This window comes from Haliotis rufescens, unplaced genomic scaffold (assembly GCF_023055435.1).
Source record: "Haliotis rufescens isolate VD_foot unplaced genomic scaffold, xgHalRufe1.0.p SCAF_12, whole genome shotgun sequence".
Taxonomy (NCBI): Eukaryota; Metazoa; Mollusca; class Gastropoda; order Lepetellida; family Haliotidae; genus Haliotis; species Haliotis rufescens.
In genome coordinates this window covers 41,786,183-41,806,442 of record NW_025963802.1, presented here as the reverse complement: position 1 = coordinate 41,806,442, position 20,260 = coordinate 41,786,183, and the positions used below count along the sequence as shown (strand labels likewise).

At 41.9% G+C, this 20,260-nt stretch overlaps 1 protein-coding gene across 3 annotated transcripts in view; it reads right to left on the bottom strand.

Annotated features, from left to right (window-relative positions):
• Positions 1 to 20,260, bottom strand: part of LOC124113908 — a 99,515-nt gene that overhangs the window by 26,843 nt on the left and 52,412 nt on the right. For all 3 annotated transcript variants that reach the window (XM_048393690.1, XM_046474398.2, XM_048393691.1), the window contains one exon: positions 12,406 to 12,456. In XM_048393690.1, coding sequence (XP_048249647.1) covers positions 12,428 to 12,456 — 29 coding nt within the window. In that variant the 3' untranslated portion in view covers positions 12,406 to 12,427. The remainder of the gene's footprint in view (positions 1 to 12,405; positions 12,457 to 20,260) is intronic.

The following is a 20,260-nucleotide window of genomic DNA, read 5'->3' as shown; positions in this document are numbered from 1 at the left end:
TAATATCGGGTTGGTTGGTTTTTATACCGTCGATTCATGTATGTAAAAGCTGTGCTTCTTGGCAGATACCCGCAACTGTCTGAGACGTGAGTTGTCTAGCATCAGTCTAGCATGGGTACATACGTAGCTTCTAGTGTGCGTGCACAGCTAATAAAAAAACGCCTTTAGCAGATGGACATCTGTTCTAGCGTCTAACATTGAGTAAATAAAAGCAATAATAAATTAATTTCGTCCTCTATTCTCGCTCAAGGCGATTAAGTGGATGAGTCGGGTTTGACGCCGCTTTGAACAGTTCTTCAGTTATATCACGGCGTGTCAACTTAATGTTTGATGGAAACTGAAGTGATCCAGGTGTTTGACGGTTTTTTTATAACCACTTTGGTGAAACCCACGAGCACGGGTATTGGTTTGACAAGTGAAAGTAAGAAACATAATCAGGGTAATTCACGATCCGGGGTTTCTAGTACACCCGAGGAACGCAAATGTGCACCGGTGATACGTTCTTCATACGAGACACCAATCTCACCACAACCACAGGGCATTTGCATGTTTCCCATAACTATAATCGAGATTGGTTATTCTGTGGGGTTGACGTTACTTATTTAATATATTTATCACACCTAACACACACACACACACACACACACACACACACACACACACACACCAGGCACACACAAACACACATAGAGACAGACATACACACACACCTCCCAAACAACACACACAAAGAGACACACCCACATCACACAAACACACCACACCCACAAACATCAGACACACACACACACCAGACAGTAACACACGGAGACACACACACACAGACACCGAACACTAGGCATATAATCGTATTTGAATAGCGACGAAAAAAACTGTTTTACATTATCTGACATTTTAGAATATTCGACAACAAACCGACAACAAATTTCAAATACAATTCACGTTAACGAAACAAACACCTTCTACAGGTTCATATATTTGACACTGTCTATTCAATTCATGCTTTGAGGGATATTTATTCGGTGTCGAAATCTGGTGGCGGTGAATCCTGTTGGGAATATTAATAGATCACAAATCATCTGACAATGACATACTGCACCTGGCACCTACGACCTTCGACTTTTCCGATCCCTTTTGACCGATTTCTTTGGAAAAAACAAAACAACAGACAGAATAATTTCACAACGTCCCATGCCCTTTTCAACGCGATAGCGGAGATATGTAATGAACGACGACGTAAAAACCAACCTGAGTTTGTTATTGCGGTCGTGATGTAACCCTGGCTATAGAAGAGTATTGGGTTGTAGCTCAATATATCAACTCACTAAATATTTTATCATAACATATTGGTAATCAGTAACTTCCTCTATTCGTATATAACACATCACTTTGGGCTTTCCTCCCACATTAAGCTGACACACCGTGATATGACTGGAATACTGTTAAAAGCGGCGTTAAACCCAACTCACTCACTCACTCACTCACTCGTATAAAACATGACTTTGTCACAGGGCTAGATACAATTTCTGAGGACAAAATCTTGTGAGAATATATAGTGTGTTGTCTTACAACAACGTGTGCAAATTCTTATCAGCTAGTTGTTTATCTGCTTCATATATTGCTTCACTTTACTGTCCCTTTATCAAGCAGCAGTTCTCAGTCACGAGTAAGAGATTACTACGTCGCAATAAGCCGAAACGTCTTCATAGCATGATTCACATTTCACGCCATCAACAAATCAGCTACGCCACACATAAAGGTTATTGGCCGAAACGCAGAGAATCGGTCAAAATGGGATGGTAAAGTTTGTCTACAAAACGGTACTGACTATGGTTACGTTATTACAGTCTCTCAACACGGCGGCACTCCTTAACAACTAAGACATCAACATGTTAAAGTGGACATCATTCTGTAAACTAATTGATATAGATAACAGTGTAGAAATATATAAATAGCTATTTGGTAGCAATATATTTAAATAATACTCATAAATAATTTAATAGGCAGATAAATATATTGTACGGACATATTTTAAAGGTTTGTCTACATATCGCGCCACACCCACATAAGAGTGAGTGAGTATGGTTTTACTCCGCTGTTAGCAATATTCCAGTAATATCACGGCAGGGGACACCAGAAATGGGCTTCTCACATTGTACCCATGTCGGGAATCGAACCCAGGTCTTTGGCGTGACGATCGAACGCTTTAACCACTAGGCTACCCGACCGCCCCTACATAAGACCACTCGCTCGACATGCATGGAGAATTGTGACCAATTCACCCAGGACAGGCTTATTAGTATTTTATAAACTTCATGTTACAAAATATAGACCACTTCAAACCATATTGACCCCTCCACTCTGATCACCATTGTCGAACATTGCATGCGACAATTTCCAAGTCTGAGCCTGTCTTGCGCCATCACGACTCATTGCTTGAGCCACAAGGCTTCCCAAAACATAAACTGGGAACCTAACATGGACACTTCACACTCAGAATAACCGCGTGAATGTTCCTCCGGGGAACAACTTCCACTCCGGTAACCAAGACACTTACAAGATCTGCCCATGCTTGATGCTGCTCGCTGTCCACCAATAACTTCATTATACCCTTCAAGTTGCAAATGACGTCTTTTGACCTTTTGCTGCGACATTTCATTTGTTCAGGGCAGTATCACCGTCGCATAGACACTGTGAAGAATACCGATAAGGACCTGCACCTTCATTGTCAAATGTCATTCTGACCCGTTACATAAGCTTGAGCCCGTAAAGATCCGGGGTAGAATAGCAACCCATGCTTGCCGTAAAAGGTGACTATGCTTGTGGTAAGAGGCGACTAACGGGATCGGGTGGTCAGGCTCGCTGACTTGGTTGATGCATGTCATCGTATTCCAATTGCGTGGATCGATGTTCATGATATTAATCACTGGATTGTCTGGTCCAGACTCGATTATTTACAGACCGCCGTCATATAGCTGGAATATTACTGAGTGCGGCGTTAAACAACAAATAAACAAACAGACATTAGCTTGACTTGCTTGCAATAGTTCTTTTCATTTTCAGTCTCTTTTGTAATCGAAATGAATTCACAAGTCTTGTGAATATTTAATCATATTCTACTGTGTGAGTTTAATCAATAATAAATATAGAGGTGCACAGTATCATCGGTCTGCTATAATAACAAATTAAACCATAAGCGGTATGGAGGGGTGGAAAAATCATTTTGCAGAGGGTTATCGTACTGGAGTAAACGATCTGTGGGTTGGGGAATCCCGAAGTGATGCAGGACTCACACGGTAACCACTTTGGTGAAACCCACGAGCACAGGTATGGTGCTGACAAACCTAGAAACATAATCAGAGAGAATCTGCACATCGGATTGTGGTCTTAGACGAATCGGTCGCAAATGTCTCATGCTGCTGAAAAAGTGGGCAATTAATTCTCAATCACTGGTTTGCCTGATCCCGATTCGATTGTTCACATGACGCCGTCATGTAGCTGGAATATTGCTGAGGGGACGTTTAACAGGAAGTCGCGTCATTTAATATTATATGACTGGTTCTAACACTACATTTTATGGATTAAGTTTACCTTAAATTGTTGAAATATCTTTACTTCGGTATACTTTCATAGGTATTCCAAGGGGCACGGGTGGCCCAGTCGTCTGAGGCGCCGCGATTCGCTGTTCAGAGTTGCGTCCCTTGGGCACGCCAGAAATCTATGAATTCCGGTTCGCCCCGATTATGTTTCTAGGTTTGTCAGCACCATACCCGTGCTCGTAGGATTCACCGAAGTGGTAAACGTCTGAGACCTGCATCACTTCGGGCTTTCCTCCCACATTAAGCTGACACGCCGCGATATAACTGGAATACTGTTAAAAGCGGCGTTAAAACTCACTCACCCACTTAGGTATTTCAATGTCCAACTTCTATCCAGCGCTCATTTCATTATCAGTTGCACTCATACACATACCAGAGGACGGAGAACTGGACCAACCATGTTCGATTACTATTTGCTAAGGGGGCATGACGCGACAAATACTACCGCTACTATCGGTCATGATTATCTTGTTTACAGAGAGTCAGATACCCCTGTCACACTGTCACTGATATCAATGACACAATTAGATACCACAGAACAAGAAATTCGCTTGTCTACCAGAACGAAAGCTGGACCAAACAAAAGCAATGTTGACATCTCCAGGTAAAATACTTACTTCACGTATATCAACATTGAACTACTTCAGATTATACAAGAGGGATGATGAACCATAACAGATTCAAGGGCCACTTATTCAGCCACGTGACCGGCCCATCCCACCCATCCACGTGCCTACCCGATCCCAAGTAAAAACAGTCCGTGTCAACCGTCACGTAGCCAGTCTCTATCACAACTCCCATACTGGTCCTACACTCGCTGGCGTCTGATCCAGATTACACAAATCTTACCTTGGCCCAGTTAGAAGCTCAGGTAGAGAACAGGTAAACTCAGTTAGCCATCCTGTTGAAGATGCACCTGATTACCTAGCTTCCTTCTAGATAGACCTCTCTTCTCGGAATTACTTCGTCAAGAGTGACGTTTCCTTTATCACGTTGTGAGATCATGCATCATGGCATACCACACGTACAGATTCAGCAGAATTAACATAGCTATTTGCATATGTTGTAGTTGTCACAGTTATGGCATGAGTATTTGGTTCGAAGATGAAGTTTTGTTTGATCAACAAAAATGCACTCTAATGCCAGACTGTAATTCAATATGTTTTATTAAGTTTGGAAATATTTCTCAATTAAGGGACTACCTTTCATAACACTGTTACTTTATTGCTACGGTTTATTTCCCATGTGTTGAGATCAGTTTGGTTGTTAAAGGCACTTATTCACAACACCGTTTCATCCCCAAACAATCAACGTCATTGTTTTATCGTTATTGGACATTCTATCCAGGTAATTAATTTGTGAGATACGTTCATCCACATTTTGTATAACGTAGTGGTTGTAAAAACACTGGTGTTGTGTGTAAAAAGGAATTTTGACGCCTGGGTCACGTGTTACTTATATCTTCCAGTCTTTTGGTATCGCTCGGTGGCTTCCTTTAACGAAGCTCGAGGCCGAGGCGACGTTGCCGTGTGACACGAAGGCTGTTGATGGTTCTCATCCTGCCTCTACAAGCGTAATGATCCAATGTTTGTCTGCAAATTGCAAGTTCGTGATTTCACTGTACGCGAAAACAACGATCTTGCTTATCGAACCATACGTGTGGTGTATTTTTAGCTTCAATCAAATTTTGTTGAGTGTAGTTGAAGAATTGCGCTTTTCTCCGAAAAGGGTCACCGAATTCTATCAGTATTCACGAGGGTAATTCGATCTCAGAATCAATAAATACAATCGAAGCAGTAGTACGTCCACATACAATCAGCACATACATATCTACATTACGGAAGCAATCAGCACAAGACGTGGACAGCGGTCAGTGGGTGTTTAACATGTATGACCAGCTGTAATCAATACACCTGACCTCCATGACAAGTGTGTGCTGTTTGTTTGTAAGTTGTTTGACGGCATACTCAGCATTATCCTAGCTATTTGGCGGCGATCTGTAAGTTTGAATTATTTTTTTAAATAAATACTTCCGAGGCCCGTGTGAGTTGTATTTCCTGCAAGCTGTGACTCTGTCCACGTCATGTTTTACTTAGATCATCAAAGATGGATTTTTTAAATAAAATGCTTACGGATGCGTGACGTGCTAAATCAAGACGCCCTTTGGCCGTAATACTTTTACTTAATATCTGATCTAGTTCAGCTTATTCGTGCATTTTTAAGGGAAACATCATCATCTACGAATCTATGACACAGATAGATCTTTTTTGCGTGAGAGAATACTCACTAAAACACAGTTAGAAATATTCCAGAAAAATACGATGGGGTTGTAAGTAACTGTGTATATGGACAAGTGATGGCACGATCAACAAGCATACGACTGCGAGACTCAGGTCACACTGTAAGCACCCGAACCGATCTTACGACCATTCGTGACCAACTCGTGTTATTCCGAGTAGCGACCCGTGCCCATCTCGTGGCCATTTTTGCGACTGGATCCCGTCTAAGCGGAAAGGGGCATAGCTATAAGAATTGGCAACTCGTTGCGTAATGATTCATATATATTCCAGATGCTATTGAAAACACATCAGGACTTACAGTATTATACCGTATGATTAAACACATTAAACTGTATCTTGGGTATATTTTACCATGGGGTGGGCTATATGTAATGTCACGGCGTTATCATTTATCACCAGCTGACGGTGCCCCGTGATGGTGGGATAAAAACCTATGTTTAGTTACCAAGCAATTGCCTGCCAAAGTCCACCTTATACATGACGTCAACAAATAAACATGGCGTCTGTTTATCTATCAACAAACTGTGACCTAGTTATCTGCTCTTTGCCTCTCTCTCTCCGGTCTTTACTATCCTTAATTATTTCTCCTCTCGTTCAATAACTTCAACCATCGCGAACGTTAACAGCCTGCGTTACCTTAAGTCTTAATGCTTCAAACCGAGACTGCTAATGAAATAAATAACATCAAACGATCTGAATTATTAACGTTCCTCTTAAATCGTTTACCGAAGACACAATGCCGGATACCCAAGGGGCTAATGGAATGTCTCCAGTAACCATAAATAAATTTCAGTTTGAAACATTTTTACAGTATGAAGAAAAATATAAATCTTTGTGTCAATACATTACTGGTTTTTCATTTCATTAGAAATGTAATTTTCCAAAATGTCAACACATTTGTTACTAGTTGATGTACATTTAATGAGAAGACGCCAATTTTGATGAATGTATCGTCTAAACGAAGAATTGACCCGTTGTCAAGAGTGCAACTCTTTATGCACACAGGCCTGCTGGGTCGTGACATTCATGGTTATTTCAACAGGAGTTATCGACCTCGGTTCCGCACGGCGCTATAGACACTTCACAATTTGGCGACATATAATTATCACCTTTTAAGAATCTTCTCCAAGCACTCGTAAGTCTGAAGGAAATTGAAATGTGTCTGAGATTGATTGCAAGCCGATCTAAAAGCTTCCTGAAGTGCCTCGTTACAAGCGAGGCAATTGCAGGGTACATGTGCGCCACAATGCAAAGGGGTTTGGTGACTGATTGTTTGAAATGCTCACACAACTGTCCAAAATGGCCCATGTATGTAGGCTTCGTAATGAGATTTAGCATTATGGACGCAACAGCTTTCTCCCACTGCGGTTTAACACACTTAACCTACATTTGCCACATCGTATTGTACAAGAACGCATGGTTTCAATGTAACTGTGACGTTAGGGTCAGAGTAGCTGTGTCAGCACTCCGCTGCTTAAGAAACATTAATTGTGGTCATATAATGTTACATGTGGCTTGAACGATATACTTAATTACCCAAATGAATGTATTATACCTCTAGTCTGTAATGGTAATGCCATGGGCTCCAAAGGGATCTTTGTGCGATGACGAGCGTATCTCCCATATTTACAAAAGGCTAACGCGAGTGTGTGAACATATTTTCAACAGTAATAACCTGCAGGGTTAGCTAGATATTTTTTAACGTGCAAGTTTAAGAATTGAGTAGTCATCAGCGTTAAAAACTAACAGTTTCAGTCCACTAGTCCTTATAATGATAACATATAGCAAAACCTTTAAAAATGGCAAATTTCTACTAGTCCTTAGGATACCTTTACTATTGGGCAGTTTGGCAAGGACTATACTAGTGCTAATTTCTGACCCTGAGTCATGGGTTTTACCCTACCGGATACAAGGTGAAATCTGGAAACAGGATATATAATCAGGTTTCAACAAGGTTAGAACTTAAATCTGAGTCAGAATCAAACAGGTTTCTGGCAGAATTAATGACTACGGACGACAAGTATGACATATGTAATACTGCATCCCAGACATTTCATTCTGACTGACTATTTATGCAGGAATTCCCTTATTAAACTGTCATACTTGACGCCCATTTCCGTAGCTTATTCTCAGGGAAAATGTCCAATCGTGTTCAGAGAAGTAGCGGATATGTCCAGAGTCGTTACAAGGAAATAAAGTACCGACTATACCGGAGCATATCTGTAACATTGTTTGAGTAAAAGACGCAATTTATCAATCAGACAAAAGCCTTACAAAGTTCATTCCAAAAGATACCCTTCCGTGAAGTGATCTTAAACAATGCAACGGGCGTAAAGCAGCTCTCACACTTTGCCGAGGTGGTTGCCGAGCTCCCTCGACTAGGATATACGGGTTTCATACGAGTACGTTACGAGTGTGTTACGGGCCCCAACGGAGTCCAATAGGAGCCTATTAAGAGTTGCATACGAGCACAACGATCTCGATACGAGCTGTACGAGTTTGGTACGACTTTGGTACGAGGTGGCTACGAGCTGCTAAATAATTCGGCGGGAATTTGTCACATGATTTAACATGGAGGCTCGTATAGCGCGTATTAGACTCGGTCAACTCGGCACGAGGTCGCCACGAGGGTACTACGAGTAGGACGAGTGTGTTACGAGTTTGTTACGAGTTTGTTGTCGAGAGTTGGCTGGCGGCCCGAGTGTTTTGAGCAGTTCCAAAACTCTCGTAGATCAGTACGAGGTATCACGAGTTACCCCGACTTTAGTATGACCTCGCTACGAGCTCCATACGAGTACCCCCGAGTCAGCTCGGGCCCATACGCGGGACACAACTCGGCAAAGTGTTAGAGCCCTTTAACTGCACGACGAACCCCTCATAAGCCAGGTCTATAAAGTACAGGTGTGGGGAAATGAGGGCCTATTCTGACCCTAAGCCACCCACAAGCCCACTCAACCCTTACACGTGCGCACACCCATCCACTAACTAACAAACGCATCACACAATAAGATGGGGCACGGTGGTGAATGAAATCAAATTGAATAAAACCTCGAACAAGCTGGTGAGAGTAGTTTGGAAAGATCATATAGTCAATCACTTGGTTCCTGTTCACAGCATTGATCTAGCTGTTGCTTTGATTGATTGTTCACTCGACTATGGAAATATTATCGTTGTAAACCGAACCTCTGATTTCAATTGTCTCACTATTGATAAGCTATAGAACGGATGAAATGACGTACACCTTTGGGACATGCTGAACACGCTTCTTTGAAATTGAGACAGTAAGTCTTCACCTCCGTGAATATCGTTTACTGCTGTATGAGAATGTTTCCGAAATACGTCTGAAGGGCAATGAAGTGTTCAAACTGCGATGCTTCAACAGAGATACAGAAATTTTGAATTCGGAGACATCACAGCTGACACCTTCACCGTCCGACACATGGACGACGATAGTGTACTGACATCTAATATACACATTTCAGTCCTTCTTTTGCCATTGGGGGGCACGGGTGGCCCAGTAGTCTATAGCGCCGTGATTCGCTGTGCAGAGTTGCGCCCCTTTGGGCACGCCAGAAATCTATGATTGTGGGTTCGAATCCCGGTTCGCCCCGATTATGTTTCTAGGTTTGTCAGCACCATACCCGTGCTAGTGTGTTTCACCGAAGTGTCAAACGTCTGAGACCTGCATCACTTCGGGCTTTCCTCCCACATTAAGCTGACACGCTGCGATATAACTGGAATACTGTTAAAGGCGTTAAACCCAACTCACTCACTCTTTTGGCATTGTAGTTATAGGGATGGTGATGCATGTATATTTGTAATTCAGTGATCATGTTGAGATACATGTACTACAATCATGTTCTGTTATTTGTTTGACATTCAACACATTATATTGTTTGTATTTAGGTATTTTATTTATCTGGCCTCTCGTAAATCAACTGCCAGGTTGACATACAACGCTATATGACTAATATTTATGAACTTCGTAGCTTTTATTTCCCTACCTGCTTACACCAGCATGCAATGCATGTAAATAAAGCCACTGCAACAAGATAATATTAACACATATGGTACTGGTCATAATGCTGTAGGGGCGGTCGGGTAGCCTAGTGGTTAAAGCATTCGCTCGTCACGCCGAAGACCCGGGTTCGATTCCCGACATGGGCACAATGTGTGAAGCCCATTTCTGGTGTCCCCCGCCGTGATATTGCTGGAATATTGCTAAAAGCGGCGTAAAACCATACTCACTCACTCACTCATAATGCTGTTACCCAGAGTATTGACACATCACTCATGGTTATCACTAATTTCAGTAATAGAGAGTGATATTGCATCTGGTAATGGTCGAGTCTAGGCCAGACGAACTAGTGGTTGACATCATGAGCAACGAATAACGAGATACGATGACACACTCAGTGAACTCCTCATTTACCCGGCTCACAACACGGTCTGTGGGGTCATATTCTACCCCGGAATCTTTTCGGAATAAGACAACAAGAAAAATGAGAACCAGTCGTGTCAAAATCTAACTTATAGTGCCCATGTATATTCACCTCCATCGGTCATGTATGAAAACCCCAATCTAATGCATAGATATACTGGATTCATCGCTAGTCATGTGTGTTGCTTTTGCTTGCTCTTTTTACGAAGATTTAAAAATGCATCATGTGACTCTTGCTCAAAAGTTGTTTGATCAAGGTTTCAATATTCAAGCATCAGGATATCTTTCAAAACGTTTTATGGTAAATACGCATCAGTACCAAAAATATTTTGCCTGATATGTTTCCGTATTTATTTTCGGGTACACAATTGACTGCCTTTGCATGTGTTTGGGACAAGTGCAAAGGGTGTAAAGAAGGAGCATTTTAATAAAAACGTCGAAACCCTTTCGATTCCTTCAATATCATAAGCCTGTGTTTATGAATCATTGAGATATTGGGGTCCCCGAGCGCTATTTAATAAATGTACCTGAAGAGACTGACATGTTTTATCAAGTTCTAAAAGCCGCATAAATATTCGATTTTTTAATCATTAATTGCTGAGAAATATGACAGGGATTTAGTAAAGCTGCTTATGTTTTAAATATGCTTTCATTAGCTACGTGTTTCAAGTAGGACGTCGTTGTCATCATCTATTATAACAGTCAGATGCTTGCATAGCAACTATAGAAAGTAAATCGGGATTGCGATGTGCATATTATGTGGCGCTGATGCCGTATTAGTGCATTCACTGAACATTGTCTGTGGTGAGATGACGGCTTAGTGCCTACAATCTAAATATACAGGCAAATAAAGAGAATGGGCATGTCTTGACCGCTTCAGAGTGTCTCCTGCCCATTGACAACGATTGTTGTGACGGTTTTGAAGTAAATATATCACGTCTTTGAATAACATTTAGAAGTGATGCACACAAGGAAAAGAATTAATATGTCAACTTCTATGTAATCAGGAAAACAACGTTTCTGAGTAAATGTTTACTCATCAGGTGAATGATTCACACTCGTATATTTGTTCGATGAGTCAACACAAAAAGAAAGAAAAATATTTCATGAATCATTGCATCTTACAGTGCACCGGATCTCCGCAAGACGAGACGAGTTGACACGTTCTGTTCCGTCATGCCGACAGTGAGGTCAAGGTCATCATACAACTGCCCCTGGGGCATGTCCTACTAACGGTTAATGAACTCGGTCAATTCGGATAAGTAAACCTGAAAAACTTGTGTCGTTTTGGTATATGTATACAGTAGAATCTGTCTAAGCAGTGTGTATGGCCGTGAGGTTAGTCCGGTTTAATCAGACAGTGGTCTTTGACATCCATGGCAAGAAATAGCAAATATGGCACAATCAAATGATTTTTTTGGTTGGTTGGTTTGTTGTTTAAAGCCGCACTCAGCAATATTCCAGCTATATGACGTCGGTCTGTAAATAATCGACTCTGGACCAGACAATCCAGTGATTATTATCATGAGCATCGAACCACGCACTTAGGATCGATGACATGCATCAACAAAGTCGGCGAGTCTGACCACCCGATCCCGTTAGTCGCCTCTTACGACAAGCATAGTCGCCTTTTACGGCAAGCATGGGTTGCTAAAGACCTATTCTACCCCGGATCTTCACGGGTCCACAATCAAATGAGACATATTAGGTCAGATGGCAAATATTACGTTTCTAAGTATTGTACACGATTTAGCACAAAGTTATTGTGACATACCCGATAATGTATTGCAGAGTATTGATAAGAACAGATAAAGGACGTGTGAGTGAGGTGTGTGAACAGTTTAAATCCGGATTAGGCAGCGTCAACTGGTCATTATATATTGATCCTTTGTCAGATAATATCAGCCGGGACTCTGGACGAAATTCCGGGGTATCCAGATTTTACATGATGAGAATTAACGCAGTTGGATGGGTCCGATAATATTAGCACAGATACCGGTTTTGACAAATCCAATTGAACTAACACAATACAACGTACCAGTTAACAGTTAAGCGTTTACTGTACCTGTGGTCTTTGGTTATAGCTGTTATCCGAGAAATGTATTCATCCTGTTATCTGAAAAAAGAAACAACTTACTATTTCAACAAAAAAGCATTACTAGATATTACCTTATATTACCACATGAAGACTGAATCAGTTGGTGTGTAAGTAACAAAATACATTGCATGTTCCTTTGAACCGGCTGTTGGTCGACGCTTACGTAAGTGTCATAACCCAACATCGAAGGCACGCAACAGTGTCGATAGTTTCCATGAACACGACAAGAAGAACATGTATGACAATATTCAGAGATAGCAATTATAAAACATAAGGGGCACGGATGGCCAAGTCGTCTAAGACACCGCAATTCCCTGTTCAGAGTCTCATAGGTCTAGCCTGAAACCTTTTGATCCTGGGTTCGAATCGCATTTCGCCCCGATTTAGTTTAGTCAAAGACCGCAATCACTTCGGGCATTTCTCCCACATCAAGCTGATACGCCGTGATATAACTGGAATACTATTCAAAGCGGCGTTAAAGTCACTCACTCACACTTATAACACCTACAAAATAACGGACGTGCTAGATTTTGTTATTTCAAATAAAGCAAGGAAATCTGTATTGTGGGAAAGTATATGTACAGTCCATCTTATAGCAATAAGTATGTTTACGAGACACCTATTGCAATAGCATAACTTGAACTCTCGCCATGGTATTGCAATAATTAGAATGCCCCAAATAACCACCCAAAACAGTGGGGTGTGTCGCTCACCTGACACTTGACCGAAAGTGTCACATTGTATTTTGAATAAGAAAGGTAACTGGTCACATTTCAAAATACAACTGGGAAAATCATTAATCTATCAAGTGCCTCATATTGTAAGCAATCTATGGCAGATCATTTATCAACACACATACACTCTTCAAAAACCCACAGGTTGTATGTAGTTCATTGAACCTGACTTCACAAAAAATCCGGTATATAAATTGGATATATGTTATTGGAAAATGTTGGTGGCCTGATATTCGACAAACGGTGCGTCAAAACGCAGCAACTCTTGATTTGCAATGCCTCAAACGGCATTGTTTTCACACTTGTTCAAAAATGTCATGGAGGAAAACAGTAAAGCAAAATGCACGTGCAAGTTATGGTATTCGTAACTCGTGGTTGTGGCTATAATAAGGCAAGCCTAATTCAATAATTTGTCATTCAATTGTCAACATTTTTCAAGTTCGAAAATGCCGAGACTCAGCGCTGCCGATCAGAACATAGGACGTATCCAAAGAGGGGAATCGCAGTCTATTGTTGCACGCCACTTCAACGTCCACCACAGCGCCATTTGCCGCCTATGGGCCGATACACACAGTTCAATTCCACTGCAGACCGTCCGAGAACCGGTCGACCAAGAGTTACCACCCCTGCACAGGATAACTACAATCGACTGTTTCACCTACGTCATCGCAAAGACACAGCTACGGAGACTGCAGGACGCATCCCTGGTTTGAGGAGGATATCAGACCAGACTGTCAGGAACCATCTTCGCGAGGCTGGAATCCGACCCACAAGACCAGTCATAGTCCCTGTTTTGAAACAGATCCATCGACAGCGACGCTTGCGTTGGTGCCATACCTTACAGCCTTGGAATTTGAGAAACTGGAGTGTGGTTTAGCGATGAATCACGATTTCTTCTTCACCGGCCAGATGGAAGACAAAGTATTTATCGTCGTCGAAATAAGCGGTTTGCCCCACATTGTGTACGTGAATTCGACAATTTCGGTGGCGGTAGTGTCATGGTGTGGGGGGCCATCTCCTACACAACAAGATCTGACTTGGTTGTGGTTCAGTAGACTACCTACACAATGCCAATATCAACGTTTTGCCCTGGCCGTCGAGATCTCCAGATCTCAACCCAATCGAACACTTCTGGGATGAACTCGATCGACGTGTACTTCCACGTCAGAACACGATGCAGACACTCCCACAACTGGCCAACGCGTTACAAGCAGAATGGCGCAGAATTCCGCAGGATACAACTCGTACACTTATCCAGTTAGTGCCGAGGAGATGCAGAGCCATGATTGCTGTCCGGGGCGGTCACACGAGATACTTAGTTCAGCGCAATCTTGTGGCCTTATGTGACATGACAATGAACAGTTTTCAATGCCTTTGTACAACAACAACATGTGACTATCGAGCTCCAAAATTTCATATTTGTATCTATGATATTAAATTAAATATATCAACTTTATTAGGTACAATAAATTCACTAAAAATCTACCCCTGCGTTTCTTTTTTGAAGAGTGTATATGTCTGGGGGTTTTCAAATCAGAAGCCGCGGACTCTCAACCAAGATTCAATATAACGAAGAATAGTTGCTTGGTGGTATCACGCATGTACAATTTTAGTCACCATAAACATCTGAACCATAATATTGTATTCTTTTCGAATTCATTAACTCAATCAAATTAAAGCAACAAAACTCTCTCCATACTGATAAGAAATCTCTGCCCAAAATAGTCTATTGTTATATTTCGACTAAATCATGAGCATGTGAAACACTATCAACTAGTGATGATACCAGGTGTTCGCGAAAACGTGAGCGTATTCTGCCCCACCGTCGGCACCCGTCACAAACACATGTAAAGGCAAGTCATTTGTTCATCTTAACAGAAAGGAACGTTCCTGGAAACGCTTGAAAGGTTTAACGTTGGTGTTTCAAACATGAAGTGAGTGAGTGTGTTTTTACGCCGCATTTGTCAGTAGTTCAGTAATGTCACGGCGGGGAACACCTCAGTGAGCTTCACACAGTGTACGCATGTCGGGAATCGAACCCGGGTCTTCGGCGTGACGAGCAAATGCATTAACCACTAGGCTACCCGACCGCCCCTTCAAACATGAAGCTTTTAACTAACCTGAAGACATTATGTATATACTGACACAAATTCTAAAATTATTATTCACACAATCCAGAATGTTATAATAGTACAACCTGACATAATTTACGTTTTGATAAAGTTGGCGTGTGACAATATACCCCATGTGCCAAACACAACCTTTAAACAGGTTGTTTAATGATGCCCTCTGTGCCCGGTGGACCAAAGCTCTCATCTGTTTGGTGAAGTTCATGTCATATCTACCCAGAAATTAACAAATTCAACTAAATAAAAACTGATAAACTGATAAAGTAAAAACAGAGCAACCTTGTATTGTCTCTTTAAAAAATCTGTCGCTAAAAATATAAATCTCTGCACAAAAGTCTTTCGCTGTCGAATTAAACACCAAATCTAACCATGTCCACAAAGTCTCTCCTTCAAAGCAAAGCAGCACAGCGTTGTTTTTCCCCGGAAAGGGCAGAACAGGTTATCGATTTATACTTTTTCCTGTTTCAATATTTTCTCAATTTTCTCTCCAAGGATTAGTTTTAGAGATCACTAGATTTTCTGCAGGTGGGCACAAGCTCTCGTATTCCGTTTGAAGTTTGAAAACCAGCTCCTCCACCGCATATCGTTTTAAGCGTTGAAGGTAGATGTTCGAGTTTTGAATATTAAGGAAGAAGTGGTGTGACGTTGTTAGTGATGTTTAGGATCTATGCAACATATGTTCCAGACTGGCGGACCGGAGGTTGGCATATTGGGTTTCGATATTTCGTCATGTTGACGATCCACGCCGTCAAACCGACATAAGACATACTGATGACACTGATGTTAGACACCACTGATGTATTGTCAATCGCACTGTCGTATTGCCATTAAGACACCAGGGCCGTCATATTGACGTAGACGGGTCGCATTGTCTTATTGACGTACGACACCAGAGACATTATATTGACGTAAACCAGTCGCACTGTCGTATGACATTAGACATCAGCACCATCATATTCACGTAAACCAGTCGCACTGTCACATTGACGTTAGAAACCCCAGCGTGGTCATATTGACGTAGACGGGTCGCACTGTCGTATTGACGTTAGACACCAGAGACATTATATTGACGTAAACCAGTCGCACTGTCGTATGACATTAGACATCAGCACCATCATATTCACGTAAACCAGTCGCACTGTCACATTGACGTTAGAAACCCCAGCGTGGTTATATTGACGTAGGTGGGTCGCACTGTCGCATTGACGTTAGACACCAGGACCGTCATATTGACATAAATCAGTCGCACTGTTACATTGACGTTAGACAGAAACATCGTCATACTGACGTAAACAAGGCGCACTGTTGTATTGATGATAGACAACGGTGCCGTCATACTGACGTAAAACAGTCGCACCGTCGTACTGACGTTAGACACCAGGACCGTTATATTGACATAAATCAGTCGCACTGTTACATTGACGTTAGACACAAGCGCCGTCATATTGACGTAAACCAGTCGCATTGTCGAATTGACGTTAGACAACAGTGCCGTCATATTAACGTAAACCAGTCGCACTGTAACATTGACGTTAGACATCAGTGATACATTTTAGTCAACAGTCTTCATATTGATGTACGATACCTACGCTGTCAAAGTGACTTCAGACATCAGGGCCTTCGCCAAAACGTAACACACACGCGCCGTCATACTGACGTTAGACAACAACGTCGTCATACAAATGTTGACGCCCGCACCGTCATATTGACGTTAGACACCAGGTCTGTCATAAAGGCATAACGCAGGCGCTGTCATGCTACACCCCCGCGCAGTCTTGCTGATGTTAGACATCTGAGTAGTTAAGAAGACGAAAGACATTAAACGCGCCAGTCTGGCTTTATACAAAATATTCATTGAAAATGTCACATAACGCGCTACAAAAGTAAGTAAATTTATCGAAATATATTCAACCGTGGTTTCTGGAATCCTGACGTCAAAACATATGCTTATTCTGTATAACCCCGGCCTTATTTCATACCTCATGCCGAGAATCCATATCATAGAGCTGTAAAAAGACTTTTGTATGACGTAAATCGAGCGCAATCATATGAGATGCATCGTCAAAAATAGTAATGTGTATGTCCAGGCATAAAGCGGTTCTAGGACTAATCAGATTACTTATCCGCAGGATGACCACACGCTAGACGTATGGCGTTTTATGAACGAAGTGCCACGACGTGGTTCTGCAGCTGGTCTGACGTATAAGGTATTAGGTATTAGGTATTTGATGTGTCAGGATGTTCAAGCCGTGGGTTAGGATCACAGATTCGCCCAGATTACGACCCTTGGTCTGCCAGCAGTTAGTGAGTAAATGTTTGTTTACGGGCAAACAGCGATATTCCCTATACGTCACGGTGGATTGTAAGTGTCTGGCAAACCAGTGATTGATAACATGAGCAGCAATCCACGCCGTCGGGACATGATTGTACACAATAGACTATGACATACATTGTGACAACCCAATCCTTTAAAGTCTTCTCTTACGACAAGCACGGCATTCGTGGGACCTATACAGCCTCGCAATCCCTACAGAGATCCGGAGTTTCAGAGCAGATATCGACAACGTAAAGATCAGCGACGGACAGCGCGACATTACACCCTCGTGGGAATCTGGTTAGATAAAAAATATAATCTACATCAGTAACCTTCACAACAAGCAGTAATATATGACATGAATATAATCTGGTTGTAGACTACTCAAAATACGTTAAAGAACAACCGATTCTTTCATATAACATGAGAGTGTGTTTGTTTGTTTGTTTCACGCCGCACGTATCAATATTCCAGCTATATGACGGCGGTCTGTAAATAGTGAGTGAGTGAGTTGGGTTCAACGCCGCTTATAACAGTATTCCAGTTATATCGCGGCGTGTCAGCTTAATGTGGGAAGAAAGTCCGAAGTGATGCAGGTCTTAGACGTTTACCACTTCGGTGAAACCCACGAACACGGGTATGGTGCTGACAAACCTAGAAACATAATCGGGGCGAACCGGGATTCGAACCCACAATCATAGGTTTCTGGCGTGCCCAATGGACGCAACTCTGCACAGCGAATCGCGGCGCCTTAGACGACTGGGCCACCCGTGCCCCCCGGTCTGTAAATAACTCAGTCTGGACTAGACATTGCGGTGATTGATATCATCAGCATCGATCCACGCAATTGGGATACGATGACTTGCATCAATCACGTCAGCGAGCCTGACCACCCGATCCCGTTGGTCGCCGCTTAGGACAAGCATAGTCGCCTCTTACGACAGGCATGGGTTGCTGACGTCTAAACTCGAACCCGGATCATCACGGTCAGTAATGTTAAACAACCACGTCAAGCGATGACATATTATCTGTAGTAACATGAACGAACCGCGCTTTCTTTAACTTTTTTTTAGGAGTATACAATGTATATCACATTACACTGACACTAATCAAACCACATTACCCTTATAGTAATCAATAAGAGTAACTAAAATCATTTTTGTAATCAACACCAACGAAGTCATGCCCCATGATACTGCCATAATGCACTATCAGTAATGAATGAACAGGAAGTGAAGCAAAGCAGCTGGGTCGAAGGCTCGCGGGAGAGAGTTAGTCAAGATGGCCGCTCACTCCTGGGGATGAACCCATTCTGGGACTCCCTAATTAAGCATGAGGGGCTCCTGTAGTTAAATCACGCAATCGATAAAGATTCATCTCTGTTTAATGATGTAACTCCACTAGACGTAATTCACACTTGATGTATGCCAGCGACCGACTGAATTCTGTACGTTCATTTCCAGTTTTTACTAGGTAATAACCTGAGACGGCCAATAATGATATCGATTTGTGGCTGATATTTTTCAAGAATTTACGTTTACATTAGAGTTATGAGAAAAAGGCGCTTAATGTATACTAATTTTCAAAGATGTATGCATTTACTCTGTCGACTGCTCTGCGGGAATGGGAGTGGCAGTTTGTGAGACGTAAGAGTGCCAATATATATAGGTAATATACTGGGGTGCTTCCTCGTATGTATTTTTAATTTGGTTATTTGAGATTCCTATTTTTCAGCCTAAAGTATCTTTTTGCTTAATGAAATCAATTTGCTTATTCGATCGTGGTTTGAGCTTTTAGTTTGAGCTGTTTTACACATGGCATGATGCATTACTACTACGTAAATATGCGTGACTTGAGTCAACTGTGGTTACCACTTTTCTCGCAACCAGGGTTGACTAGATTCCGTCTCAGATAACCAGTGTTCCAACAAGGGGAACTTTGCGCCGTAACCAAAATAAAACGCATAAAATTCAACCTTTGTTATGATGATGACTGCCAGGAGGAGAAATACAACAGTCGTCACTATAACACATAGCTATGAGGGGTTAACAAGAAGATTTACGTGTTTCACTGCTGCCATTGCACCGTTCCTACTCAATGCATTCAAAATAAGAAAATGCAAAATAACGTAGAAAATCAAACGAGATTCACACTAATCAACGATTTTGCATTATTGATTCCAAAGTATTTATATCAACAATCGAAAGTTTGATTTCCCTGACGCACATCAGAATACATATATACTGTCAATACCGGGTTAATTTTATTCATTAAACTGCTCATATTCATGATTGAATCAAAAAATGAAAGAAACTAATTAGCTTTAACGATGTCGTCACTTGGAGACTGCTAACCAGAGTATCGCACCCTAGTAGGTATGGGCAACTTAGATCAACCGAAATATGAGGTACATCAGTTAACATGAACTGACATTGGTCAATCAAGGTTCACTTGGGTTGTCCAGGCTTTTGAAATCGAACGCAAGGATCGTCACCTGGGTTCACGGGTGGTCTGGTGATCCCTTCGCTGTGCTGTTCCAGGATTAGCCCCGACCACGCACGCACTTTGACTGATAACACGCATTTTGTCTGATAACGCGTTCACAGGTCAAACCAAAGTGCTGAATGTGTACAAGCACTGAAATC